Source organism: Nothobranchius furzeri, chromosome 5 (genome assembly GCF_043380555.1).
Source record: "Nothobranchius furzeri strain GRZ-AD chromosome 5, NfurGRZ-RIMD1, whole genome shotgun sequence".
NCBI classification, from domain to species: Eukaryota; Metazoa; Chordata; class Actinopteri; order Cyprinodontiformes; family Nothobranchiidae; genus Nothobranchius; species Nothobranchius furzeri.
Window position 1 is genome coordinate 76,659,663 of NC_091745.1, and position 27,698 is coordinate 76,687,360.

At 43.4% G+C, this 27,698-nt stretch overlaps 3 protein-coding genes and 1 long non-coding RNA gene across 4 annotated transcripts; all 4 read right to left on the bottom strand.

The window, feature by feature from the left end:
* Window positions 1-1,579: 1,579 nt before the first annotated feature.
* LOC139069885 (uncharacterized) lies at window positions 1,580-6,255 on the bottom strand. The gene is made up of 2 exons (XR_011520554.1): window positions 6,165-6,255; window positions 1,580-1,674 (listed from the first exon to the last, which is right to left on the bottom strand). It is a non-coding gene; the product is annotated as an uncharacterized lncRNA (long non-coding RNA).
* Window positions 6,256-6,374: 119 nt separating this feature from the next.
* On the bottom strand, window positions 6,375-9,648 carry leng1 (leukocyte receptor cluster (LRC) member 1). The gene is made up of 5 exons (XM_015950342.3): window positions 9,498-9,648; window positions 9,130-9,306; window positions 8,003-8,185; window positions 6,803-7,089; window positions 6,375-6,645 (listed from the first exon to the last, which is right to left on the bottom strand). The coding sequence occupies exons 2-5, from the start codon at window positions 9,259-9,261 to the stop codon at window positions 6,426-6,428; spliced, it is 822 nt and encodes a 273-aa protein (XP_015805828.1). The 5' UTR covers window positions 9,262-9,306; window positions 9,498-9,648; the 3' UTR covers window positions 6,375-6,425.
* Window positions 9,649-9,969: 321 nt separating this feature from the next.
* Window positions 9,970-19,502, bottom strand: tmc4 (transmembrane channel-like 4). Its single transcript, XM_015950339.3, has 16 exons — window positions 19,364-19,502; window positions 18,412-18,580; window positions 18,179-18,327; window positions 17,944-18,093; window positions 17,322-17,407; window positions 15,810-15,958; window positions 15,582-15,729; window positions 15,342-15,500; window positions 15,109-15,266; window positions 13,125-13,251; window positions 11,335-11,432; window positions 11,056-11,239; window positions 10,833-10,963; window positions 10,555-10,710; window positions 10,394-10,472; window positions 9,970-10,300 (listed from the first exon to the last, which is right to left on the bottom strand). The coding sequence occupies exons 1-16, from the start codon at window positions 19,395-19,397 to the stop codon at window positions 10,208-10,210; spliced, it is 2,070 nt and encodes a 689-aa protein (XP_015805825.3). The 5' UTR covers window positions 19,398-19,502; the 3' UTR covers window positions 9,970-10,207.
* Window positions 19,503-21,084: 1,582 nt separating this feature from the next.
* Window positions 21,085-27,677, bottom strand: mboat7 (membrane bound O-acyltransferase domain containing 7). The gene is made up of 9 exons (XM_015950340.3): window positions 27,538-27,677; window positions 26,302-26,381; window positions 25,871-26,000; window positions 25,192-25,318; window positions 24,890-25,046; window positions 24,346-24,541; window positions 22,296-22,448; window positions 21,994-22,170; window positions 21,085-21,927 (listed from the first exon to the last, which is right to left on the bottom strand). Exons 2-9 carry the CDS (start codon window positions 26,375-26,377, stop codon window positions 21,537-21,539), a joined length of 1,407 nt encoding a protein of 468 aa, XP_015805826.3. The 5' UTR covers window positions 26,378-26,381; window positions 27,538-27,677; the 3' UTR covers window positions 21,085-21,536.
* Between the last annotated feature and the right edge of the window lie 21 nt (window positions 27,678-27,698).

The window sequence follows — 27,698 nt, forward strand, 5'->3', positions numbered from 1 at the left end:
AGTAGCTCAGAATAATAATAATAATCAAGTCATCACAGAGTTGTTGTATATTACAATGGCTGTTGGCAGGAAGGATCTCCAGTAGCGGTCAGTGTTGCAGCCAAACTGAAGAAGCCTCTGACTGAAGACACTCTTCCGTTGTCGGACAGTCTTGTGAAGAGAATGCTCAGGGTTGTCCATCATTTTCTTGATTCTCTGGAGAATCCTTCTTTGCATTATCTCCTCCAGCGGTTCCGAAACTGCCGAAACTCTGGCTGAGTCCTTGAAAGGGCTTGGAGTTCCTCCATCTTGTTGGCCAGTGACCTCACATTGCCCATTATGATCGATGGAAGAGATGGTTTGAATTTCCTCTTTGTCTCCGTTTTGCTCCCGCTCTGCACCCACGCTTCTTGCGTTTTAGCTCAATTGGGATTTGTGGCTTCAGTTGAGGTATTATTTCAGCCTTTCCAATGTGAATCAGCTGCTCCCGATTGTAAACCAGTTTGTTGCCATGGTTACGCATCATAACAAATGCTCAAAAAGTGAAAAAAAGCTAAAAAATAGCAGTAAAAATCCTCCAAGCGTCACAGCACCAGAAACAGAAAAGTAAAGTCTCCAAAAAAATACAGTTTTTCTTTGAGAAACTAGAAGAAAAAATGCCCAAGAAAAGGCAAAACTTATAGTCAATAGAGCTACTCCAACATGCAGCCACCCAGAGCAGCGCAGCTCTGATAATATAATACATCTGCAGTGGTTTCTAGCTGGAATGAATGCCTTGTAAGTCGTATTTGGATGGGTGCGGACGAGCAGGCTCCAGATGAGCCTGTTTCAGCACGGAGAAGCTAGCTGGAGGAGGAAGTAGCTTCAAACAACACGATTTTGAGCCTTGGACATCTCTCCTCTGATTGGCTAACAGCAACACGACTCTACCACTGACTCAGTTTGCTCTGCAACGTTGATGTTTTATCTTCATAAATAACACAATCCTGGAGGAGTTCTGCTGTGTGGTGGAGTTGCTAATGCTAACAGTTAGCTCTTACTGGCCGAGACATTCTCTGCTGTTTTCTGGGCGCTAAACCAACAACAGCCTTCCCCGTCGTGAGTCCAGATGGGTGAGTCCATGAATGTTAGTGACAGTGTGACGTAGATCTGTCAGGATTTTCTCATCCTTGAGTTTCACCGTCTGTTTTCTACCAGAAGCTAACGCAGGAGATAGGTGTAGGAGACTATTTTCATGTCCAGCCGTCATGAAACACTCAAGAGTGACCGATCGTTTAAAAAAATAAGTTTACAAAAAATTTTCAGTGAGGGACCTCTTTTAATTAACTGGCATAACAAACTGAACTCAACTGGAATGTTTACTTTGTGAAGGTGCATGAGACGACTCTTGTTGTCTGTTGGCATTATTTAAATAAAATAAAATGAATTGAACTTTCAGAAGGTAAATATAAAAGCACAAAAAACTTCCAGAACTAAGAAATTATCTTTTCACGTTGTTTCATTCAACCAGCCGTCCACAAATCAATCCTTTGTGATAAAAACATGCAGAAAACAACTAAAATAACAAGATTTGAGTTGGAAACAAAGTATAGAAGGCTACTTTACTGCAGATTTAAACTTTTCATTTAATAAAGTGACAAATCTTTTACTTTGACAATAACACAGGCTGTGCTAACAGTTGCTCCCAGCGTTTCCCTGGGCAGGGTATATACAGCAATCCTTAAGTAAAATTTACTACTTTTTAATACTTTTTTTTTACTACCTTAAGAATTTTTTTAAAACCATCACAACACTAAATTGCAAGTGTTAATCAGCGACCAATTTACACATATTTTAACATATATAACATACAAAAAGAATAGACTTAGAGACTCACTGATGTTGACAATGTATTGCACATATTTATTTTACTTAGAAAATAAGCCAGGCACTTCTGTTCAGCGGTTCAGACAGTTGACTACGAGGCCTGAAATGATGCAGAACGACCACTGAATATGACGTCATCATTATGTGACCGGATATGCTAAAGTAGGGCTGCTCGATTATGGCAAAAACAATAATCACGATTATTGTGACTGAAATTGAGATCTCGATTATTTAAGACGATGTTTCAATTTATGTAGATTTTTATTTTTTTATTTTTATTCAGTCATAAAACTGCTCAGGGCACAATCAGGGCAAAAATAAACAAGAAACAAGATGATCACTAATGTTACAACCAGGTGTCTAGGGGGCCTGGGGTAACATGGAGGACGCGTGACACAAAGGAAAATTAACAAAGGTTTTATTTACTTTCTCTTAATTCAGAAAAGATTACTATTATGGTTTTAACCACCACGGATCTAAATCCACTTTTACCAAAACAGGTTCAAACAGTAAGAGCACAATATCGAAGTTCTAAGTGGGAGACAACAGACCAGAGGAAATGCAGCTCTGCACTATTGTCCCCCTTTGGTGAGGAGCTCCAGCTGGTCCTTTAAACAATTTGTGGCTGATGAAAACCCAGCTCAGCTGGTCCAGGGAGGAGCAAGGGTGAGCCAACATAGTCTGCAGGCAGGCTCCTCAGATGCAACATAAAATGCACAGAAAAATGAAATCACAACACAAAAAGGCTCCAGCCGTAACACTTCCCCCCATAAAGCCTAAGGTCTACACCTTTGGGTACAAAAAACAAAACAAACACTGCTACATCTCATTCTCCAGGTTGGGCTAAACCAAAATCTTTTCTGTGCCTTTGCTGCTTGTCATCTTACTTAATAAGTGGCCAACGCACGGAATTTGTAAAGCGAAGGTCTCTGTACACTACTCACGGATAAATCATAATGGTTTCTTTTTATTTTTCCTCTTTATTTTGGCTGGTCCACAAAACCCAGCATCAAACACGGGCGGCTCAGGCTCAGCAACACGTCTGTCCATTTCACAGGAGCCTGTGTTTTTGTTTCCTGCAATGAGACCATTAGGAGTAGAAACTGACATGTTTTCTACTCCCTTAGCTTGAGGTTTTGACCAGGCAGGTGGAACCACCAAGTCCCCGGCGATGTCATTTCCCAACAGGAGAACGACGCCATCCACTGGTAGGGAGCGACAGACAGCAATGTTAAAATATCCTGTGACGAGATCAGATGTTAAAAACACACGATGGACAGGCCTCTGAAAGGACAGGGGCGCAATCCCTTTAACAACTACTTTAAAACCACAAGCACTTCTTCCAGAAAAGGGTAATGCCGAACTCAGAATGAGAGAATGAGATGCCCCAGTGTCCCTCAGGATTTTTATCGGTACAGGCCTATCATCAGCCGACAATGAAACAAATCCAGAAAATACAAATGGCTTAAAACAGGATCCCACATCCCGTTCCCCAACAGTAACATGGGCTGAACAGGTAAAAACCTCAACATTGTCAGGCTGTTCTTGTCTTACATTCTTGGCCTGGAGAATGGGACAGTCCTTTATGACATGACCAGGCTTGTGACAATAAAAACACAGAGCAGGTTCAGGAACGACATTCGTTATGTCTGCCTCAGCAGGCGGCCCAGGTGAGGGTCTTCTGTTGGGATCAAAGTTCACCCTGTGAGTTAACACAAACTCATCCGCGAGCTGCGCTGCAGCAGACAATGACGTCACCTTCTGCTCGTTTACATACTGAACCACTTTATCAGGGATGCAGCGTTTAAATTCCTCAAGGAGCAGGAGCTCACGCAAAGTAGAAAAGTCTTTTACCTTGGAGGAATTACACCATTTATCGAATAAAACCGTTTTTACTCGAGCAAACTCTATGTGTGTCTGTGCAGAGTTTTTCCTGGAAAGTCTGAGTTTCTGGCGATAGGCTTCTGGCACCAACTCATATGCCTGTAAAACTGCAGTTTTAACGGTGTCATAATTATTGCTATCCGAGACAGAGAGAGCGGCTACAACCTCGGAGGCTTTACCTGTGAATCTGCACTGCAGCAGAAGAGGCCACACATCCCGCGGCCAATTAAGCGCCGTTGCGATGCGTTCAAACGCAGAGAAGTAGCAGTCAACCTCAGATTCCCTGAAAACAGGCATCAACGCCATGCAGTTACTGATATTAAAAGAGTCTTGCGGTGGGGAACTCACCGGAGATGTCTCTTTCTCAGCCTTCACAGCCTCGTGTTCAAGTTCAAGTTTGCGGAGCCGCAATTTTGTATCAGCTTCCAGTTCCAGCTTTCTCATCTCAAACTCCAGCTGTCTGCGCTGGGCTCGGTCCTCAGCGTCCAAACGGAGTTGCTCAATCCTCAGCCTGAATTCGGCTGGAGTCATGTCCTCATCAGAGTCAGCCGGGTCGGCGTCTCCAGCAGCTGTAACCAGTCTGTCTCTGTCATCAGGTGCTGCAGGGCTGACAGGGGGCGGGGTCGCCAGGGGAGGTTCAGCATGTACACGGGCCTCCGCAGGCGAGGCAGCCTGTTGCCGAGTAAGCAGGCCCAAGTCCTCCAGGCCACTGATTACCACCTCCTGCAGCTCCACCTTTAACATTGAGCTGTCCACCTGAAATCCAAAGTGATCCGCCACGTCCAGCAGATCCCGCTTGCGACAGGCACCAATCAGTCCACGGGATGGGGCCTCCACAAACTGCGCTAAATCAAAAGTAGCCATAACTGGTAAAACACTGATACACACAAATGATCACGCATCCAGCCTCAGTTTAAGGGTACTTAATGATCGCGGACGAGCCCCCATATGTTACAACCAGGTGTCTAGGGGGCCTGGGGTAACATGGAGGACGCGTGACACAAAGGAAAATTAACAAAGGTTTTATTTACTTTCTCTTAATTCAGAAAAGATTACTATTATGGTTTTAACCACCACGGATCTAAATCCACTTTTACCAAAACAGGTTCAAACAGTAAGAGCACAATATCGAAGTTCTAAGTGGGAGACAACAGACCAGAGGAAATGCAGCTCTGCACTATTGTCCCCCTTTGGTGAGGAGCTCCAGCTGGTCCTTTAAACAATTTGTGGCTGATGAAAACCCAGCTCAGCTGGTCCAGGGAGGAGCAAGGGTGAGCCAACATAGTCTGCAGGCAGGCTCCTCAGATGCAACATAAAATGCACAGAAAAATGAAATCACAACACAAAAAGGCTCCAGCCGTAACAACTAAAATAACTCCTGATTCCCAGTATAAAAAGACCAATATACTTATAGCTCATAGTTTATGACCCAAGGGCTATAAACCTTGGTTTAACTCATTTAAGTCTAACCAGTACAGACCCAAATACCATTATCTTGCAAATACTGACAGCAAGAATTATACAGTGGCATTTATAACAAATACATGCAAATTGATGTTCACAAAATTTTGCATAACATGTATTGAGTCGTGTCTCAAGGTGCTGTAGGAGAGTGCACAAGCACCGTGTCCTCAGAGAGATTAGTTATTATTTATCAGCGTGAGGAACTTATTTCTACCTTATTTATAAACTATTTATTTACAGGTCCATCAGTTAATGTAATAATTGTCCCAACCACAGCTGCACCCCCACCCCCCAGCCCGGTCTCACAGCAATCAGGGGTAAGCTGCACGTGTGTTTAGCGCGCCGCACGCGCACATTTAGCCGTTTTTATCGGCTCAGGAGTCCGCAGGTGCGGTGTGTGCGTCACTCACTCTGGTTACTCCAACAGGGAGCCGGCTCCAAGAGCTGTTTCTTTAGCAACCGACACATCACTGCATCATTCCCTTTCCTAATGTCCTGAAGAACGGTCCGGAGCGCAGGCGGAGTGTTTAGCTAACCTGCAGGAAACGTCGACGACAGTTATCCAGAAAGTAGCTAAGGGTTACCAGAGATGTTTCTGAGGTGTTCACTAGGTACTTTTAAGATTTAAAAAGTCATGAAGGGGGTCTGAAAAGCTGCTAGAAATAGCGTCAAAGTCGCTAAGTTAACTTGGCAACACTGGGAGGAGCGCTTCATTTGTAACTCAAGGCAGCGCAAGTGGGAGGAGCAAATAATCGGCTTGTTTTGTTTTTATAATCGTTCAAAACATTTGATTCGGAATATATTTCTATGTCGATGTTCAGAATACGACATCTGATAGTCTGAAAAAAATAATACCTAATTTGGAAAATATAATACCTCTGAGACCAAATTTAACACTTTTAATGGCCTTAAATTTGACTATTTTTATTTATCACTTTTTAATACTTTTTAAAACCCCGCGGACACCCTGCCTGGGTGACGGCCTGAGCCCCCTGTAAAGGCAACCATCTGCCCCGCTGATGCACACACGAGTGAAACGCTGCAGGAGCAGAGGAACCTGCAGCTGTTCGTGCGCCGCTAATGTTCCTGCACGTGTTTCACTCTACGAGGGAGCAAAAGTTGTAAAGATGTTCACCGCATTAAATCACTGGCTTTCTGAACAAAATTCACATTTTTTCCAGTTTACCGTCATGTTTCCTCTTTACTCCGACCAAAAAACACCAAATCGCAGCTCAGGACTTAAGAATCTCATCCCTCCAGCTCTCTCGATCTCGCCTTTGTCGCTTTCGAGCGAGTTCAGGAAAGTAGGCGCTGTTGTAGGGCCGTTCTCTGTCATTCAGTTCTCTTTCTGACTCCTTCCTTTTACCACTCCTCTGTTCTAGAAGAGCCTGGGTTTTCCTCCTTTCTTCAGCCTCCCTCTGTAAACGTTCAGCGCGTAACCTTTCCATGGAGCTGGAAAACACAGTGCAGATCATGAATGATGGGATGTTACCCGACAAAAACCTGGACGCATTTATCTAAGATAAACAGGAGATATTCTTATGAAAGCCACTGAGAGTCTGAACTAGAGGAGTGATTCACAAATGTAAAGCAGCAAATCCCATCCCACCTTTCTCCACTGCTCTGCTTTTCCACTTTGTCTCTTTTTTCCTTTTTCCTGTTTTTAGGTACTTTTCGTTCAAACACGTCTAGAGCTTTCTTCATTTCGTTCAGGGGATCCAAACTACTCTTCAGCCTCCGATCCTTCTTCTCTTTCTCCTCTTCACTTATTCCCTTCTTTTTGTCTTTCTCTTGACTTTCTTTGTCTTTGCTGCTCTTCAGGTACCACGGAGTCACCTCAGAGCCTGGCTGGGGTCCTAAAGACACCAGTAGGCCGATGGCGCGTTCCTGCTTCTCCTGGATGAGAAGATGCAGATTATATTTAAACAAAGGGGTTTTTGAAAACAGGGTATCTGCAGGTTTAAGGGAGACAAATTTAAGACTTTTTAAGACCTTTTTTAAGGCCACTTTGACCAAATTTAAGCTATTTAAGCAAGGCAGCGGTAGCTCAACAGGTTGAGCGGGTTGTCCAGTAATCGGAAGGTTGCAGGTTCGATCCTGGCTCCGGACAGAGAATTCTGCTGTTGTGTCCTTGGGCAAGACTCTTAACCCACCTTGCCTGCTGGTGGTGGTCGGAGGGACCGGTGGCGCCTGTGCTCGGCAGCCTCGCCTCTACATCGTAGCTCATCACCACCAGTGTGTGAATGTGTGTGTGAATGGATCAATGATACACTGTGGTGTAAAGCGCTTTGGAGTCCTTCCTCTGACAGGCGCTATACAAGTGCGGGTCATTTATCATTTAAGCTATAATTTCCAGCTATTGCCTGGAACCGGTGCTAACCACGCCGCGATCATGGGATTAGCCATCCAGTTACCATTAAACTTGCCCTTCCCCATGGCGCAAGCTCCCACTAGCTTAACCAGCTAACGTGCTCATCTAAAAATAGCCCCCTTTCACAACCAACTGAACGTGTACGGTTCCGCTTACGGCAACATCGTACACAAAAATGCTGAACGCTAACTAGAAATTCATGAAAATTTTATAGAAATAAAAGAATCTTGTTTATTGGGTCTTTGGTAATTTAAGACCTCTGGAAACTGTATTTAAGGATTATTTGTCATTTTTAAGGATTTTTAAGGCCTTAAATTTGGAAAAGCTAATTTAAGACTTTTTAAGGACCCGCGGATACCCTGGAAAAGGTGTTACTGAAGCAAATATAAAACCCCAAAAAATAAATAATCCACACATGTATTAAGGTTTTTCTGTCACCTTTTCCTCTTTCTTTTCTTTAAGATACTCCTCGTTCCCCTTCTTCTCTGAAGACTCCTCCAAAGGGAAGAGGTTGAGGTGCTCCAAGCCTCCTCCACCTTCCTTTTCATCATCATCATCTCTGCTTCCTCCTTCTGACTGAAGAGCAGCTCGAGATTTCCTTCTCAGATACTCTGTACGCGCCTGTAGAAACAAAAAGCTGTTAGAATAAACTAAAGATATAAATAATAAATAGTTATTTTGGATTGTAAGCAAATGCAGCTGAAGACATAGGACCTAACTGAGCTTTTGCAACAAGCTGAAAGCAACTAAATCCTAAATAGCACTGTGTAAAGCAGATTATTTGCTAAATTATACAACTTTGAATTATGTGTATCGTCTGGGACATTTGACAGTGGTACTATTGTTGTGGCTCTTTATTGTAATAAAGTTACTCATGATAAAGTGCTCTTGCCTCATATGTGCACGCAGCGGTTTAGATAGAATCAACGAGGAGAGAGAACGTGACGAAGCTCAGAATGTTTTCAGTTTTTCTTATTACTGAAATCATTGCTGCGGTTTTAATCTACATGTGGCATTCAGATTGTTTAACATCTATAACCTTAACATTTCTACACTTTTCCAAACTCCAAACATCCACCTGACCTTCGTGTGACTGGTTCTTTTGTCTTTCTCCCCAAAAGACATTTATTTCTGTATTTATTTAGTTTTAAATGGTCAGGATTAAAATCTGTGAAACTCTTTTGTTTACTTTTGATCATTTTTCCAGAACTAATTTCTTAAATATTTCAATTAAAGTGCCAGGTACCCTGTACATTCGGCTGATTTGTGGTTTTTCTATGCGTTACAGTTGTGTTGCACTCAAATACATTTTCCACAGTAGTAATGATACTTATATCGCTTATTAAGAAGAAGAAGAAAATATAATTTCTATAGTGCCTCTAAAGATAAAAATCACGAGGCACTTCACAAAAACAAAAATGTAAAAAAATAAAAAAGCATTTAGAAAATGTTTAAAAATATATTTAAAATGAGCAAAAATAGACAATTGTGATTCAAAAAAAATGTTAAGAAAGAGAGAGAGTGAAGACTAATGAATGACCATGCTAACACCAGAGGGGGACTACCTCTTGCTCTGCTCGCTCCACGCGACGCTTGGCCTCGCGCTCCTCTTCTGCTGCCTGGGCTTCATCCCTCCGCACGCGCGCAATGTTGTCCTTGTTGCGGACGTGCCAACTCTTCTTCGGGAGGATGTTCATGGTTGCCTTGGTGACCGACAATTAGCAGTCAGCTAGCTTAGAAAGCTAACGACAAGAGAAAACACTCACTCTGGTCAGTTAATATATTGGTGTATAGTAGAAATAAGCAGGTTATTCGACAAAATGTCTAAATACAGAAGCAGAATTTTTCAAATACGCCCAACAATCAAATATGCGTCGCTGTTTTCTTTCTTTTTAGGAAATTAAGCTAAATAGGGAAGGTCGCTAGTACTTGCCAATGTTTTGTGATGACGCAGAAGAAAATAACGTGGACCTTACTCACTCACATTATCTATTTAAGTTGACTACTTTCCTAAAATATAATAAATGCTATCAATGACGAGCTAACGGAGGAGTAGCTTCTGGTTTGTTGCGCTCACAGGAAGTAGTAGAGTTAAACAGGAAGTAAACAATAATCGTGTTATGTAATTACAATATGTAACACCAGGGGGCGCTGAAACTCTACTGGTATTTGTACAGGTGCCACAAAAATATTTACCGGTATGTCCCAAATATATATATTTTTTGCTATAACCAAAAGATGTCAAAAACAATGTACTCATTATGAAAGGACAAAAAGGTAAAGTATATGTTGGCTTTGGAATGTAGCATTTTGTGAAATGCATGCTCTTTCTTGTTAGCATTTTTGGTGATTCTGCACCCGAGGTTGTTTTATACAAAAGAAAAATAGCCTCTCAAAATCATAAATAAATTCTGTGCATGTTTATTAATTCAACACTAATGTTTAGAACAACAATCAAAATTATACTGACTTTAAATAACAAATTCTCTTATTGTTTCAGCTTCACAACAGAAACGCTGTAAATGAATATAGTAATTGTCAAATGAGATCTAGTCTGGATTAATGAGATTTCTCCCCCCCAGAAGACATATTAGTTACTTCATTATTTAGGTCAGAAAAACTAAACGTGGTCATCGGTTGTGTTCAGTCTTGTACTTCTGCTCTTAGTGCTGGCATCAGATGTTGCAGCTTTAGTCTTTCAATCTGTTTGACCAAAAACTGCTTATCTTGACCCTCCTGAAAATCAAAGACATGACATTGGACAATATTAGCTACCACTGAGGATATTATACAAATGATCCTTGATCTTTGTAAGTAGGAACAACATACCAACTTAAGCTGAGCTTTGAGCATCTCAACACTTTTTCCATAGATGGAAGCTAATGCTACAAAATAGCACATAATCACGCTGGCAGAGAGGAAAAAAGGCACTGTGATAATCTGTAGATTAAATCTAATAAATAATAAATATTTCACAAATGCACACTCACCATGATAAAGCAAAAAGAGGTATGGAAAATGCCTGTGAGCCAATGAAGAAGAGAAAATCCTGTGTAACTTTAGAGAGACAGTAGAAAGAGTTTGGAACAATCTTCCACATGGAGGGGAAGAAGCGGAAAGGCCCACACGCCATCGAAGGGTTGATCCTGTTTGGAGAGGTGGAAAGAATCCTTCTTAAAGTGTTTAGTGATGCCCTGACTGTTCTGACTTTCTAAAACGCTGTTTTGTTGGAAATATTAAGGATAAATCTGCAGCAGTCAGCACTCACACAGCAAGGCTGTAAATCATAACAACCAGGGCCAACGTCCAGCCAAACAGAAGCACCACCAGGAAAAAGAAGGTGGAGGTGGTGGACCGAAACGTCTTCAGCGCTGGCCGACAGTTGTGGAAGAGTGTGATCTGTGGACACGCAAACACAATATCATCACTAATACAAATAATTATAATGTATGTGAGAGGGAAAAAAACAAGTTTTATGTTAAATTCTTCACCTTCTTGCAGTAAAAGAGGATGACAAATTTAATGGTGTTCATGAGAGGCAGCAGAGGGCAGAACAGAGCTCCAGCCCAGACCACCGTCTGACCATAAACAAGCCCGAGGACGTTGGAAGGGACAACGAACTCCTGGCGGCCCACCAGCTGAGACAGCTTACAGGACCAGTTGTCCACCACAATCCTGACACACACAAGAAAACACAAACACCTCATATCCTACGGCGTATATGCTGTAAATCCCAAACCGCCTTCCATGTCTGAAACTTGGTTTTGTACCTGCGTGGAAACTCGACAAGCACGAGCAGAGCGATGTTTACCAGCAGGTCAAACAGCATGAGTTTGTACATCTCCTGTCCTACACGGGTTTCCCAGCACTACGTCACAGGGGGACAGGAAAAGATAAGAATAATGCATCTTTTAATGCCATGCATCCTGGTAGTGCAACAATCAAGTCCCTTTTTACGGTAAAGTATAGAAAACCTGGCCCAAGCACCAGAACGTCGTCTTTTACTTGTTGCTCTAAGCTGCAGAAGCGTTCAGGTGCTATATGTGAAGTATTTCTTCACGATAAGTTTTAAAATGAACAGTTGAAAAATGACTACAATTCCAAAACAAACAATGTATGTGAGAATTTAAGGGCTCAAAGCAAAATCCTCAGTTTGGCCAGTAGGTGGCAATAACACAACATAACATGTGAACAAACAAACACAGCTAAAGGGTAAAGCTTGGTTTATGCTTGACGCATTCACTTTCCACGCGGTGATGCGGCTCGCGGATGGAACGCGCTTCACAACTCGCAGCGTTTATGGTTCATGCGGCTCGTCTCTGCGGTGAGCCAATATTCTCCCAAACTGTAGGGGGCAGCATGGAGCTCTACGGCATGCATCCAACACTACACCGTAGTAGAAGTAAAAATTACTGTTGTTTACAACATGGCATTCCAGCTTTTTTAACAGCGTCCTCGTCTTTTCCGACAGTGCGAGCTATTTCTCTCCAAGAATTATTAACATGTTGATCACGGTGATCTCTGAGAGCTGAATCATACAAATGTCTGTATTTACAAACCTCTGCCGTACTAGTTCTTGCCGATCCACCATGTTTTTCCGTGTCCGTCCGTCCGCGTGGTTAGAAATTTTCCGAGGTGCGCGTTGTGGAAATTCTGGTTCGTGCGGAGGCGCGGTGGAGGGGCCTGGTTGTTAAAATGACGCAAAATGACGCAACTTTTCCGCGCGGAGCCGTGCGGACCTCACGGACGTGTCAAGCATAAACCAACCTTTAGGCCTCCTGGACACCTCCCTGAAGAGGTTTTCCAGGCACGTCCAACCAGGAGAAAACCAAACGACAGACCCAGGACACGCTGGAGGGACTATGTCTCTCAACTGGCCAGGGAACGCCTTAGGATTCCCCCGGAGGAGCTAGTCCAAGTGGCTGGGGAGAGGGAAGTCTGGGCCTCTCTGCTTAAGCTGCTGCCCCCGCGACCCGACTCCGGATGAGCAGTGGATAAGGGATGGATGGATGGATGGATGGACATAGCTAGGATTTCAGCTCTATATAAAGCCAACAGTGAATGTGTGTGAATGAGGAAGTGAGAGAGTGAAAATGAGATTCAGCACCATGCTAGCTAGCTGTGTCAGGCAGCGCCCCAGAGACATTAAATTCACTGATGCTGATTGGCCCCAAATTCTCAAGTTCTCTCTAGCAACCAAATGTGACTGGCTGTTTAGCTGCAGTTTAGGGGCACTTTTCCCAGCGCCCCTGGAGGGAAACAAGTGAGTCTGGTGGAGAAAATTCTCTGTTTAATGAGAGACAGCTGGTGAAAATGACGAGCAAACCATTCAAAATGCATGTAGGCTATCCCGACACATATATAGTAACTATATGATTATATATTGTAGTATTTTCTTTACTTTTCCAGATTTTTTCCTTTTCCTTCCAAGTCATGGAGGGCAGAGCCCCCTATGGATGAGCCGCCAATGGCTATAAAACTGTTGTATAATTTACACCTGAGACTCTGGACTCCACTTTTCTATGCTTTTAGCTACAAATGTATGCATAGACATATTTACCGGGTATTTTTCATGATCGTATCGGCACTGCTGACACGCAGACGCTTCTGCGTTCCCGCTACAGGTGATCTGACTACACAGGGTGAAGAGAAGGATGCCTAAGCTCACTAGGCGCAGGACCACTGCCCTGGAGATTAAGACGGTGTGAGTCAGGCAAAGGGGAAAATTGAGAAAAATTGTTAAGTGACAACTTGAATAACTCAAATAAAATAAATCGGACTCAGTCACAGTGAAACATTCAAAAGTGAACAAATGCATTACATTCTTCAACTCAGGTGATTCTTTAGACAGCAAAGAAAATCCTTTCTCCTGTTTTTTCTACTTTAACTCTTTTTGTTTCGTTTTTTGACTGTACGCCAATTTTTAATACGACGTCCTCATACATGATACGTTCTCATCAGCCACTTTATTAGGTACAGCTGTGCTGTTTGTTGGCTTGTTAATATAAAACAATCACAAGGAAGCAACTCAGCATTCAAGCACGGCGAAGATGACTTGCTGAAGTACAAACGGAGCATCAGGAAGCTGAAGAGAGTGGATTTAAGTGACTTGAGGAGTGAGGTTGCTGTCCCGGAGAGACTGGGCTGCTTTATGGGATTTTTACCCACAACCATCTCTAGGGTTCACAGAGAGCGAAAAGAAAAAAGCAGATGTTTGTTTGAAAAATATCCGGTTGATGCCAGAGAAGAATGGACACATTAGACAAAAACTAAGACAAGATGAGACAGGAAACCCACTTCCTGGTCTGACTAGTCTCGATTTCAGCTGCAACCATTAGATGGTCGGGTCAGAATTTGGTGTGAACACAAAAGCGTCCGTCGTGCCTTGGATTCGTGGTTCAGGCTGCTGCTGGTGGTGTAACGTGATGGTGGGATGTTTTTGTCCAACTCTGGACCCCTCAGTACCACCTGAGCCTGGTTTAAACACCACAGCCTACCTGAGTCTTGTTGCTGACCATGTCCATCTCTTCATGACCACATGGACCCGTCGTCTGATGAACAAAGCTCAGATCATCTCTAACTGGTTTCTGGAACATGAGCTCACTGGACTCTAACGGCCTCCACAGTCACCAGATCCCAGTCCAGTCCAGAACCTTTGGGGTGTGTCATGTTCTGTGTCCCTTTGTTCCCCAGCCCCTCCAGTTCCCAATCCAGGTTTTCCTCTTGTGTCCCATTATTCTCCTCAGCCCTCACCCCTCACCCCTCTAGTTATTGGTTGTTTATATTGGCCCTCAGTCCCTAAGTTTAGTTTTCCGTGTTTTATAGTTTTAGGTTTATCTGCCCTCCTCTGGTTTTGTTCCCCATTTAGATAATTGTATGCACCTGCTTTCCCTCCAGCCCTCACTCCACACACCTGCTGCCTGTTTCCCTAATTGCTCCTCTCTGTGTATATAAGCCTTGTCTTGTCACTCTGTGTTTGTTGGATCATTGAATTCGTCAGCGTGTTTCTGTCCTCCTCATGTCCTCCTGTTCCGTTCCCACGATTTAATTTTCCATTTGTTTTGGTAAGGTTGAAGTTTGGTTCGTTTTTGGTGCCCTTTTGGATTTTGGCACCTCCTCCTTTAAAATAAAAAAATTTTTTTTTTTTGAAAACTCCTGCTTCGAGTTGTTCTGGGTTCTGCATTTTGGTTTCCACCTCCTCTGCCCTGACCTTGACAGGGTGTGGTGGAACGGGAGCTTCTCATCATGGATGGAGATGATGCTATCACGTCAGCATGGAGCAGAACCTCTGAGGAACGTCTCCAACACCTAGTCTGATCTCTTACGTGAAGAATGAAGATCGATCTGAGGGCAAATGGGGGTTCAGCCTGGTGAGGAGTTCCTGATAAAGAGCCTGATGAATATTAAATCTTATGCAAGCCTTAAAAAATGCTAATTGCTGTTTTTTTAACAGGTTTTGTTGCATAATTAAGATTTTTTATTATTTAAAGAGAAATGAATGAACTTCTGTTGCTGCGACATAAAAAACACGAAACCAAACTGACCTTAACAACGCCATCACCACAGTAATGCTGGGAGAATATTTTTCTATTAAGGCGATTTGGTCACACAGCAGAGGCACCAAGAAGTTTCCCGTCGTGATGACGATGGACGGCAGAAACTCGATGAGCAAACCTAGGAAGCCAGGCTGCTCCATGTGTTTCTGTTGGGTAGAAACCAGAAACATGTGATCTCCATGTTAACCAGGTCGCATCAGCATCGTTACACCGTCACGCACCTGGCTGAAGTCGGTGGCCTTGAAGATGCCAAAGAAGGCCGCTCCGATGAGCCCGAGCGCAACAACAAACATTAAAATGCGCAGAGAGTATAAAGCAACTTTCCTCCATGGCGTGAGAGAAGCTGCTTGTTTCTTTATGCGCTCCTCCTCCAGGTCCACCTGACACAGACAGACAGAGAAGATGGATGGATGGATGCTGTAAGAAAAAAACCCCACAAAGTTTTGGGAATTCTTTCAGACCTGCAGCCGGTAGTAGATGTTTTTCTGCTTCAGTTTGGTAGCCTGGTTTCCCAGGCAACCAAAGTCCCATCCGGTGAACACGATCATGCTGTAGTTGCCTACAGTGCTGCCTCCCGTTGCCACAGCAACTCGAGCTGCAGTCCCCATGCTGCAAGTGAGGGAGAGGGAAAAATTCAGACATTAAAACATCAAATGAACCGATCCTGAGTGTGAGCGTGAGGGCCTGACCGAGCTATGATGCAACAGAGACAGAAAGCAAAGTAGAAGATGGCAGTAAAGATGTAGGCAAGGGGGATGTTGTAGGCACGGCTCCCATCCTCGGTCCCTGTGTTGTTGTTGTAGTAGCCATAAAACATAAATGAATCCTCCATAAAACCCTGTGGATGGAAAAGAGGAGAGGATAGTCCAGTCTGGTGCAAATGCATGAACGCACTTTTACTTTACATACTGTAGATTTTAGGGTGCAGGTGCTTTAAAGGACCCTCAGTCTTTATGTTTTATACAATTACGGAGAATTCTGCAGCCTTTTTTAGGTGTGACATAACGTTTAAGCAGTGGTGCCCCCAAGGGGTGCCCAGGGGGGTGCAGTGGCCACCCCTCGGGAGCGCCACTCCCTGGTTGCATTGCATGAAGAAAAACTCTTAACCTTTTCTAAGAACTGTAAATACCAGGGGTCTCATTTATCAAGCTTGCTTACGCACAAAACGGGGTCGGAAAACTGCGTAAGCAATTTTCCACGCAAACTTTGGGATTTATGAAAGAAAACTGAGCGGAAAAATGCACGCAACTTTAAGTTGACTAAGGACCTGGCTTACACACGTTGTGGACATGGAGAGCACCTGCAGTGCTGCTGCTGAGAAGGATACAGTTATGAAATCCTGCAGCATTATCACTTGTGCCGCTTTGTTTTCACACAGAACAAGAACCCCCACATGCGCACACACACACACACACACACACACACACACACACACACACACACACACACACACATACACACACAGCCTGAAGCGCAGAATACAGAATATTAGCAGGGGGACAGATTGAGACAGAACATCATGCGTCTGTGACAGTGTGTGTGTCCTGTCACTGTGACCATATTAATCATGCGCCCTGGCTAGTTGGACAGGGGAGATTTCTGTTTGGCTGACTGGTTAGTGCGCGTGACTTTCACCTGGAAGTCTGGGGATCGAATCCTGATTGGACCATTTTCTTTATATCCGCCACAGATCTCTCTGAAGATTCCACACTATTGACGGCTTCAGCAACGCTGTGCCCCTCCGTGGATTTTCTCTTATTTGTTTTGCAAAAGCACTTCCTTTCATTTCTCCACCTCACCCACAAGTACCTCAATTTCTGCTTCAGTGAAATTGCGCTTCCTTGATCTGCCTTGATCTACGGTCGCCATCGTCATTGGCGGAGCGCTGCTACAGCCGGCTTAGGTATATGCATGAGGTCCACAAGGCACTTTGCATTGACTATTTATGGCAGTAAGTGGGCATGGTGAGGGCGGGGTGTGACTAAAATGCAGCTGAGAAACATTCTCGTTAGTCTCCGAGTTATGAAGCGGAGATTGCGTGCAGCTGTGCATACTCCATGTTTGATAGATCACAAACCTACTTGGCGTGACTACTTTTTTTTTGCTGAGCTTAAGTACGGTTTTAGTAAGGATTCTACGTGATGTTTGATAAATGAGACCCCAGGCTGTTAGTTCTTTGAGCTGTTGTGATGTTTTCTCACCGTTCCCGACAGTAAGTGAAGAAAGTACTCATAGAAAGCCACCAAGGTGTTCGGATTAGGGTCGTATGTCATACATGGCCCTTCCTCTGAAAACACAATCATCAAAAGCTTAAAGATCTCAGTTATTAAAACAAACGTTGGTAAAACTGCAGTAAGTTTTCCTGATAATAATAAAGCTTTTACGTGTGAAACCTGAAACCTTTTGGTGCAAAAGTTCATTCATGTCAGTAAATCAACTGAAAATGTGACAAACTCATTTTAAGCCGTTGTTTGTTATATTGTGATGATTGTGGCTTACAGTTTAGGAAAACCCCAAATTCAAAATCTCATAGTTAGAATATTGTGAAAAGGTTCAATATTCTCACTCTCCAATCAGCTAATGGATCTAAAACACCTGAAAAGGGTTCCTGAGCCTTTAGATGGTCTCTCAGTCTACGCTGGATCACTGACATAAATGGGCTTTTGCTCCATTTTATTATTTTCTCTTGTAGATCATTACATACAGATTTATATCAGGAATGTTCAAATTGCAAATAAATGAATTTATAAGTAGGTCTTAATTGGTTTTATTTTTTTAAACAATCCAGCTTTGAGAGATGAGAACACAGGAAGTGATCTTTACCTGTGCGGTTCACAAAGCCGCTCTCTGCGGATCCCAACACAAAGCTGGGAATGATGACAAAGCCAGCGATCAGTAAGAAGGAAACAAAATTAAGAACCACCAGGAATCGAAGAAAGAGGAAGTAGGACTGGACGCCACCTCCAAAGTTCCCTGTAGGACAATAAAATCCTCACATTTAGCTTAAAATGTAAAATAACTGACAGAATTCACAGTTCAGGACCGACTAGCTGTGCACCTCCAATCTTCTGTAAAGACCTGCCCCATAGTGTGAAATAGTAAAGAAATTCCCAAAAGTTGTTTTTGAGTTTGCGTAAAGATTTGGTCTTGTTGTGTTTCCAGGATGCAGCGTTGGAGGAAGCAGGAACCTGCATCTGCTGCACCTGCCTGAAAGCAATCAGATAAAAAAAGCATTTAAATGGAGTAAATATTCACAGTTTACTATCACAGAATCAAAAGTTGTTTTCCTACCTCACAGATCTCTTCAGAGCCATGGGCCAAGCGACAGTCCTGAGTTCCCGGGGCGCCTCGGCATTCCCAGCATCCCTCTCTTCTGGGGAGTTCCAGTTGTACTGAGGGTAATTCTGACCGGACGTTCTAGATGAAGCCCGGCGTAATCTGAGGAGCTCCTGTTCATTTCCTTTGAGTAGACGAATGAACAAAAACATGAAAACGATCAGAGGGAGGATCAGTTCTTTTTATTTCAGTTCATGTTTTTAAGAACTTTTTAAAGAGCAAGTCACCCCCTACCAGAGTATTACTCCACTCCCACTTCCTGTTAGAAAAATGCAACAAATGCTGTTGCCTAGCAGACCGAGAGGGCAGAGCCGCTAACAAACACACACACACACACACACACACACACACACACACACACACACACACACAGGCTCACAACGACATTGTGACATCATATGGTACCAGCTAAAGTTATAAGGTACCTCTTAGCCAGTAGCGATGGCAGATTTAAATTCAACTGCAGTTACCTGACAGTTTTAGGCAGAAAATTTAAACTTGAACTAAAATGCACTAAAGTGCTAAACTATTGACTACACATGTCTGCAGCACGATTAGACACACATTTATATAGTTCAGGGGTGGGCAATCCTGGTCCTCGAGGGCCGCTATCCAGCAGGTTTTAGTTGTTTCTCTGCATAAACACACCTGGTTTGAATCTGCTGGTGATTAACAGGATGTTGCAGAGCCTGATGAGCTGCTGAACAGGTGATTTATCCAGGAATCAGGGGTGTTGGAGCAGAAAGAAACTAAAACATGCTGGATAGCGGCCCTCGAGGACCAGGATTGCCCACCCGATAGTTTATCAGAAAAGGTTGATTTGGGGGTGACTTGCTCTTTAAAGAAAGAAATAGTGTTTAAAATGTATTAAAGCTAAAAATACAAACGCTACCATCGTACACCTTACCTGAGTCCAGTCTCTGTACTTTGCTGGTCATCATTCCTTTGATGGAGCCTCAAACAGCCTGAAGCGGCTCGGTGCAAGGAAACGATCCCTATCCATGAAACACTTCCTTGTTTTCTCTTCTGGTGGACTTTACTCATTCTATAAATGACCACACAGGAACTTCCTTGTTTCTTTAACCCATCACGTCCTCCTGGAGCTTCACCAGCCAAGCCAGTAGACCAGAACTGACTCGTACGTCTCAGAGATACCAGTGAATGCAACAGAAACATGAATTATGTTGGCTGGATGGTGAGCGTAGGACAGAAACTTAGATTTAAAAGAAGCAGCTCCGCAGACTGGCTCTTGGGTGTGTTTGTTGGTGTTAATGATTTCCATGACAACCATCTACCAGCTCAAATCAAACCTGTAGCTTAGTGTTCACAGATAAAACCATCAGATTCAATACAAACACAAAAGCAAAGAAATGCTGACCGTTTATTTTAACATGTAAACCTGTCACCATTCAGAAATGATGCATTATGGGAAAGACCCAGAAAACACAGAAGGCAGATAAATAAACAAATACCACAAACACACGCGGTACTGCAGTGCACAGTGGTACGGTGGAGTCGTGATGCAAACATTTCAAACGACTTTAGTCATAAACAAGTTTACACACGGCTTGGTGACGCGTTCATGACGGGTTCAAAAACTCCTAATTATTACTAATAGAAGTAAGGACAGTGTTTAATTATGGAAATGTCTAATCGTGGAACACGTTTTTGGTTTAAAACCATAAATAACTCCACTTTGTACATAAAACACAGAAAACATTTGCAGATAAAACTTCTGATCCTTCTGCGAGGATCGCCAAGCCCCGGCTGCATCATCCTTAACAAAAAGCAGCTTAAAAAGAGACAAAAACCTTAAATATGAAACATTTGGTCTGAACCCTGATGGCAGTGAGGACATTTGGCAGTGTGTGGACTCGTGTTCTTCGTCGTAATTCATCTTCTTCTAATTGAAGCTACCGCTGACACCTTTTAAACACTGCAGAAGAACTCTGAACAGAAATGTTTTACCTGGAATTAAAGGGGTGGAACACTGGTTTAATCAATTCATCTGCAGTGGTCTCCAGTAGGAGCGAATGCTTTGTAAGTTGTATTCGGGTGGGGTGTATGTGTATGTGTGTGTGTGTGGGAGGTCTTCAAATGCCACCTGGAGGAGAAAATAAGCTTCAGAAGGCAGGATTTGGGCTCTTATTTCCTGATATTTGGACATCTCTCCTCTGATTGGCTAACAGCAACATGACTCTATCACTGACTCTGGTTGCTCTGCAACGTTGATGTTTTATCTCCACCAATAACACAAGCCTGGAGGAGTTCTGCTGTGTGGTGGAGTTGCTATTGCTAACAGTTAGCTTGTACTAGCAGAGACGTTCTCTGCCGTTTCCTGGGCGCTAAACCAACAACAGCCTTCCCCGTCGGGAGTCCAGATGGGTGAGTCCATGAATGTTAGTGACAGTGTGACGTAGATCTGTCAGGATTTCTAATCCTAGAGTTTCACCGTCTGTTTTCTATCAGAAGCTAATGCAGGAGATAGGTGTAGGAGACTATTTTCATGTTCAGTCTGCATGAAACATTCAGAGTGACCCGTTAAGAGTCAGACATAATCATTAAATAATCGGTTATCAGTGTTCCACACCTTGAAGTTAATCAAAGAAATGCTCACAAGAAAACAAATGAAAGTGTTGAATTGTTTTGCTGAAACTCTTGAAGGCCAATAAAGATTGTTTTACTCCACAGCCACAGAAGCGACACTCAGCTATTTTTAGAAAGACTCAGTCTGTCTCAGAAAGGCTCAAAAACACTGAATCCCGTCACAACCGGAGTATTTTTCACCGTTTAGACTGTAACTGTGTGCGGTAATCTTAACAAGTGCCTGCCTCTTTAAGAGTCCGTTAGAAGGTCAGATTAAAAACATGAAGTTTGCAGGAGTGTCATGGTAACACTGACAGCATTTTGCCTCTGGGATTTACCACGTACACATCTATCTGTACTTTTACTAACACAGACCTGATGATGAAGACCTTGGACTTATGAAATGTTTCTTTAAAAAAAACAACAACAGGAGACTTAAATGAACTCCAGCTTGTCTCAAAGTAGCTCCGAGAAGCATTTTTCTGGACCTCCATTCAGTCGGTTTTCTTTCCAGTTTTCTCTTTCACACTTTCGGTCTTTTCACCCTCACTTTTCACCCCCCGCTTTCCTCCCTTTAAGGCCGTGCCCACCACTATACAGCAAACAGCAACAATATGCACAACGAAGTAGACGGACATCCAGTAGTTGATGGTGTCGGAGGCCTTCAGCAGCACAAAGCCCATGCACATGTAGTCATACGCCCTCATCTTCAGGAACCAGTGAATCCAGTCGAAGATGCTCTGGCCGCGCGGTCCGAGCTTAGCTCTGACCGAGGCCTCCATGGCGGATTCTGCAGCGATGCACAGGGGGATGGTGAGGAAGGAGAGGTAGTAGCCAGCGTGTAATCCGTGCCAGTAGGCGCTGATGAACATGGTCCAGCCAGCCCTAGGAAGAAAAACATTTGTGAACTTTCCAGGCTGCATCCATTAAACTGGTTGCTGCTTTACAAACCTGAGTGTGTAGGACTTGAAGGGGGCGCTGGAGTAGATGTAGTGATGCAGCCACCACTGCACCGTCATGTTCCAGTAACGCATGCCGTGTCGGACCTTCACGCAGACTTCGGTGTTGTAGCAATCGATGTTCTGGATGGTTCTGAAGTCGTATTTCTCTTCAGCGGATGGATCGGCGCTGTCCACAAGAAGGAAGAGGCATAATCACTCGCTGATCATCTTTACTGGACGCTATTTAGCACCATGTGTTATACAAATGAGGACATCCAGCAGCTCAGACACAGACAGCAGCCTGATGATGACCTGTAGCCGACAGTGGGTCCGCCTCCAGGTTTGGAAAGAGCTTTTTCTGGATAGCAGCCCAGTCCTGCACTGATGCAGCCCGCCTCAGCGCCACACCACGCAACGTAGAACCGCATCCGGAACACAAAAAATACCGCTACCATGTACAACAGCCTGGGGATGGAGAGAAACAAAACGAGTGTTATTCAGCTCGATGTCCAGCCGTCACGCACTGATCGTATTTCACACAAGCACGTGTGTAAAAACTTCAGACGATTCTGAATCATCCTTACTATGTAGTTCATCCAGTTAAAATCCTCCTCAAAACCCTCCCCAGTCAAGTCAGGCGTGCCCCAGGGCTCCGTCCTGGGGCCCCTCCCCTTCATAATCTATCTCCTCCCTCTTGGCAATATCTTTCGCAAATTTAGTATCCAGTTTCACAGCTTCGCGGATGACACCCAGCTCTACATTTCCAGTAAACCCAACTCCACTCTCCCACCTTCCTCCCTTACACTCTGCCTCTCGGAAATCAAATATTGGTTCACCTCTAATTTCCTCAAACTCAACGGCAATAAAACTGAACTTCTTCTTGTTGGTACCAATTCCACCATCTCCAAATCATGACAGCTTTTCTTTAACTAAGCTACAATGATGTTCTGCTGAGCTGTGGTGGCCTCATGGAGGGGGCCATCATCTAGCACACTGCTGCTAACCACTCAAACATTCTCCCTCTCCTGATAATAACTTTTTGCTTTCCTTGACGTTGGATGTGCTACTACTAGTTTATCCGTTTAATTATAGATCCACTAGGATAAATACAATAAAGTTTACCTCTCACCAAATGGAATATTTACTAAGAAATCACAATGTAACCATAGACACATTACTTTGTGTGTGTGTGTGTGTGTGTGTGTGTGTGTGTGTGTGTGTGTGTGTGTGTGTGTGTGTGTGTGTGTGTGTGTGTGTGTGTGTGAGTCGTGGTGGATGGCTGCTTATACTGAGCCAGGGTTCTCTGGAGGTTTCTTCCTGTTAAAAGGGAGTTTTCCTCTCCACTGTCGCTATATGCTTGCTTAGTATGAGGATTGCTAAAGTCACTGACACTAGTCAGTGACTTGATGCAGTTTGCTGGGTTCCTCATATAGGAAACATTATTTCTGATTGGCTTAATGAACTGACCTGAATTGGAATGTTTATTATGTGAAGTGCCTTGAGACGACTCTTGTCGTGATTTGGTGCTATATAAATAAACTTGAATTGAATTGAACTACTGACAACGCCACAGTCTCCACCTCCCCTCAGGTTAAGAGTCTGGGTGTCATCCTCGACAGCTCACTTTCTTTTCATGCTCACATCAATAACATAACTCGGTCAGCCTACTCCCCTCTTCGATCCATAAACCGTCTCCGCCCCTCCCCTACCCCTCACATTGCCGCCATTCTTGTCCACATTCTCGTCACCTCCCGTCTCGATTACTGCAATTCACTTCTTTTTGGTCTCCCCAACAAACTCCTTCATAAACTGCAACTGGTTCAGAACTCAGCAGCCTGTATTATCACCAGAACCCCTTCCTTTCACCACATCACCCCGGTTCTCCAGCAGCTTCACTGGCTTCCAGTTAAATTCAGGTCCATCTTCAAGATTCTCCTCCATATATTTCAGACTGTATGAGTATTACCACCCCCTCCCATTCCCTCCGATCGGCTTCCTCCCTCCATCTTGCTGTTCCTTCTACCCGTCTCACTACCATGGGGAGCAGAGCTTTCAGCTGCTCCGCTCCCCGTATCTGGAACTCACTCCCCCCAGACATCAGAAATATTGAGTTTCACCCTTTTCAAATCCAGACTCAAGACACATCTGTTCAAATCCGCCTATGACCTCTGACTTTATTTGAATTGTTTATTTATTTTTTTTCTTTTCTTCATTGTGTTTTATTGTTGTTTTAACTAATTTTACTGATTATATTTTCCTGTCAAGTGACCTCGGGTGTCCTGAAAGGCGCTTTTAAATCAAATGTATTATTATTATTCATTAGAAAGTAGATCTGCGAGAAAGAAAGGAAGCACAAAATCACCTGTAGGAAAGATTCTGGTCCAGAAACTCGTCTGTGCGGACGTAGCCTTGGGGGAAGAAGGCGTTGACAGCCAGGAACAGAGCACCATAGACGGGAACCATCTTTAAACGCTGCAGACATGGATCCAAACAGGGCAGAGCCAGCGGCTTTGGCTGATTCAACCAATCGACGAATGTTTGGAATCGGAAAAACGGGCCTTCGTGAGAACGGAGCGATGGGATAAAGGAGAAAATCAAGAGGAGAGAAAGGAGGGATGAAAAAACAGATAATGCACGACATGACGACGAAAAGTGGAGAACGGTGCGGTTGGAACGTAAAAGAGGGCGTTGTTGAGAAGGAAAGGTGTGAGAAAACAAAGTAATACTGAAATAAAGTGGACTCACAATGTTGGACAAGTGGCAGTAAGTAAGACAAAGAGAGACATCAGTTAAAAATTATGCAAAATAAAATTTGTCACAATAAAACCATGCAGTTACTACGCACAACACACAAAAAATACGATTCTCCAAGCAAAGTTTGGCGGACAACGTTTCTGCAGACTTACCGGTAATTATACCAACATAACAGTAACTATAGGACAGAATGGCATAGAGGGACGGCTCTTGGGACAGACCGCCAACGACTGGAGACTTCCCAAAGGAGCTCAGGTCTCTCTTCTTCTCCGTGTGGAAGCTGTGCACCTCGTTGGCAAGACTCACCATCTGTGTCGCATCAAATGCATTCATGAAATGTGCAACTTTTGCATCTGCGATTCATTTCTCTGCAGCAAGTGTGTGTGTGTGTGTGTGTGTGTGTGTGTGTGTGTGTGTGTGTGTGTGTGTGCGTGCGCTGAGGTTTCTTTTAGACCTTCAGAGTGAGAATCAGCTGTACGGCGTTGGTGAAGGGCGTTGGTGCTGGCAGATTAACCCAAGTGACCAAACGGAAAAACAACAGGTAGAGAAAGCTCCAGCTGAGAGTCAGTGCCGGAGCATGCCTGCAAGACCGAGATCAGGGCTGAGTTAACAGAAGTCCAGCTCTTTGTGAACTGCAGAGGCATAACACGTCTGTAGCCTCATTCTTAAAGAGCAAGTCACCCCCTACAAGAAACTTACTTCACTCCCACTTCATGTTTGAAAAATGCAACAAATGCTGTTGCCTGGCAGACCGAGAGGGCGGAGCCGCTAACAAATACACACACACACAGGCTCACAATGGCATTGTGACATCATAATGTACCAGATGACATCATAGCATACCTCTTAGCCAATAGCTGTGGCAGATTTAAATTCAAATACAGTGCAGAATTTTTCCCTGACGACGGCGCAACACTGACAGTTTTAGGCAGAATATTTGAATTTTAACCAAGATGCACTGAAGTGCCAAATTATTGACGACATGTGTCTGTAGCATGATTAGACACTCCTTTATATAGTTTATCAGCAAAAAAAAAAGTGATTTGGGGGGTGACTTGCTCTTTAAGTAATACACTGCTGATTTGATCATTCCGAGTTGCAGATCCACGGTTATTACAGCGTTAATCTCTCACCGCCAGCTGCTCTTGATAATAATCCATGTTCCAATCACTGTCACAAGAGAGTGGAGCGTGTGGATGTGACACAAGGCCACCGTGACGAAAAGGCCCAGAAGAAGAGCCGCCGCTTGCTTCACAGACGGACCTGAAGCGGCGGAAATATCACAACTTTTAAAACAAAAAAACAAAAGCTTTACAGGAAGTGTTACAAATGGTACATTTTATTTTAGTTTCAGTTTCTTCGCACACAGAATTCTTTGTTAAAGCAAGACAGCCTAATGAGTGTGTGTGTGTGTGTGTGTGTGTGCGTGCGTGCGTGCGTGTGTGTGTGTGTGTGTGTGTGTGTGAGACACTAATCAATCCAGGACTTTGAATATTCCTAATCCTACAACAAACTCCTTCAGGGAGCTTGACTTTGATCAAGTGGAATAACCAGAGCCACTCACTGAGGTAACGAAAGAAGAACCCAACAGGAACGGAGGCAGCAAGAACTCCCAAATAAACCAGCTCATCAGGAGACATCGCTCTGCTCAGGGAGAATTTAGAGTTAAATACGGAACTAAAACACTCAGCTTAACATCAGTATAGATTATAAATAATGCAGATGTTAAGGATTAAAAGTGAGTAGATTAAACCTTTTTAACTGATTTGGAATGAAAGGTCACAGGATTAGACAAAACGTTGATTTTATATGGGTATTGTATATAGGAATAAAATAAGAGTAAATTGTGTATTCTTATAAAATGTGTAACATTTTAAAACTGCTTTGCTATGGCAACAAAAAATCAACTTTTAGATGTATTTGTCATTTCAAAAAACAATAGGGTTTTGGAAACTGAGGTCTACTGCTTCTTATGATCTCATCTACCTGTCATTTTGTTCAAGTCCTTGTTCACATGTGGTTTCACTGTTTTAGACATTGTTTTATTTAGAAATTTTTCATAAATGCAGCATTAGAAACCTGAATAAATGACACACTTTTGCATCACGCTGCCAGAGCCAAACAGGTTTGCTGATCTGATGGTTCATCACCAGGTTTAGATGGATTTGATTATTCAGGTGCTTTCTGGCTAAAACAAACAAGCCACTGATCGGAAAATGATCAAAATTTGTGAAAGAAAACATCACGTAATATTAGAATAAACTCTGATTTAAAGAATATCCGACTATTTAAAAGATTATTGCGCAATAAATCATTACAACCAGACTAATGATTCAGACGTTTATGCTTTTTTCACAAAACGCTTCTTCACCTGATGCGTTCAGGGACCTTAACTTGTTGACGTAAACCTGAGAACTTCCTCCACTGGTGGATTTTGTAATCCCGAGGATAGCCAAAACTTTTCAAATTATGGATTTTATTTAGTTCAAGATAAAGAATAGACAACACCTTTTGGCATAACGCTGTTTTCACCCTCCGGTTTTTACTAGAAGCTAACCCGATCTCTTTCAACAAGCTAGTTCTAACAACGTTCGATAAACGGCAACACGATCAACATTTTTCTGCACAGCTAGCTGACATTTCACTTGTGCTGACATGAAACAGACTCAGGAGAACGAAGCCCATGTTTCAATTCACGTTACGAGCCGGAATCCTCGCCATGTAACGGTTAGCTCTTTACGTTTAGCCGTGGCTAAACATGCTAGCGAGACACAATTAGCCCTTCGTGTTTAATACTCACATTTTAATTTAATAACCTCCAGACATGAAGACTGCCGTGGTGGCCCGCCACAACGTGTGAACTAAAGGAGAGTAACATTCAACCTGCAAATGTTCATTCACACCCAACTAGTGGCTCACTTCCTAGTTGAGGAAATAAAATGACCGCCCACTACTGACGTC

Excerpts from the sequence above, each read along its gene's own strand:
- leng1 (XM_015950342.3), bottom strand. The coding sequence starts at position 9,261 with ATGAACATCCTCCCGAAGAAGAGTTGGCACGTCCGCAACAAGGACAAC. Across the intron at positions 8,186-9,129 it reads TGGAGCGAGCAGAGCAAGAG|GCGCGTACAGAGTATCTGAG; the intron begins GTAGTCCCCCTC and ends TTGTTTCTACAG. Across the intron at positions 7,090-8,002 it reads AAGAAAAGAAAGAGGAAAAG|GAGAAGCAGGAACGCGCCAT; the intron begins GTGACAGAAAAA and ends CTTCTCATCCAG.
- tmc4 (XM_015950339.3), bottom strand. The coding sequence starts at position 19,397 with ATGATGACCAGCAAAGTACAGAGACTGGACTCAG. Across the intron at positions 18,328-18,411 it reads GCTCTGAAGAGATCTGTGAG|GCAGGTGCAGCAGATGCAGG; the intron begins GTAGGAAAACAA and ends GATTGCTTTCAG. Across the intron at positions 10,964-11,055 it reads TCCTCTTTTACTGCAAGAAG|ATCACACTCTTCCACAACTG; the intron begins GTGAAGAATTTA and ends GCGTGTCCACAG.
- mboat7 (XM_015950340.3), bottom strand. The coding sequence starts at position 26,377 with ATGTCTCCTGATGAGCTGGTTTATTTGGGAGTTCTTGCTGCCTCCGTT. Across the intron at positions 26,001-26,301 it reads GTTCTTCTTTCGTTACCTCA|GTCCGTCTGTGAAGCAAGCG; the intron begins GTGAGTGGCTCT and ends CCGCCGCTTCAG. Across the intron at positions 21,928-21,993 it reads TTCAAGTCCTACACACTCAG|GGCTGGCTGGACCATGTTCA; the intron begins GTTTGTAAAGCA and ends TTTTCTTCCTAG.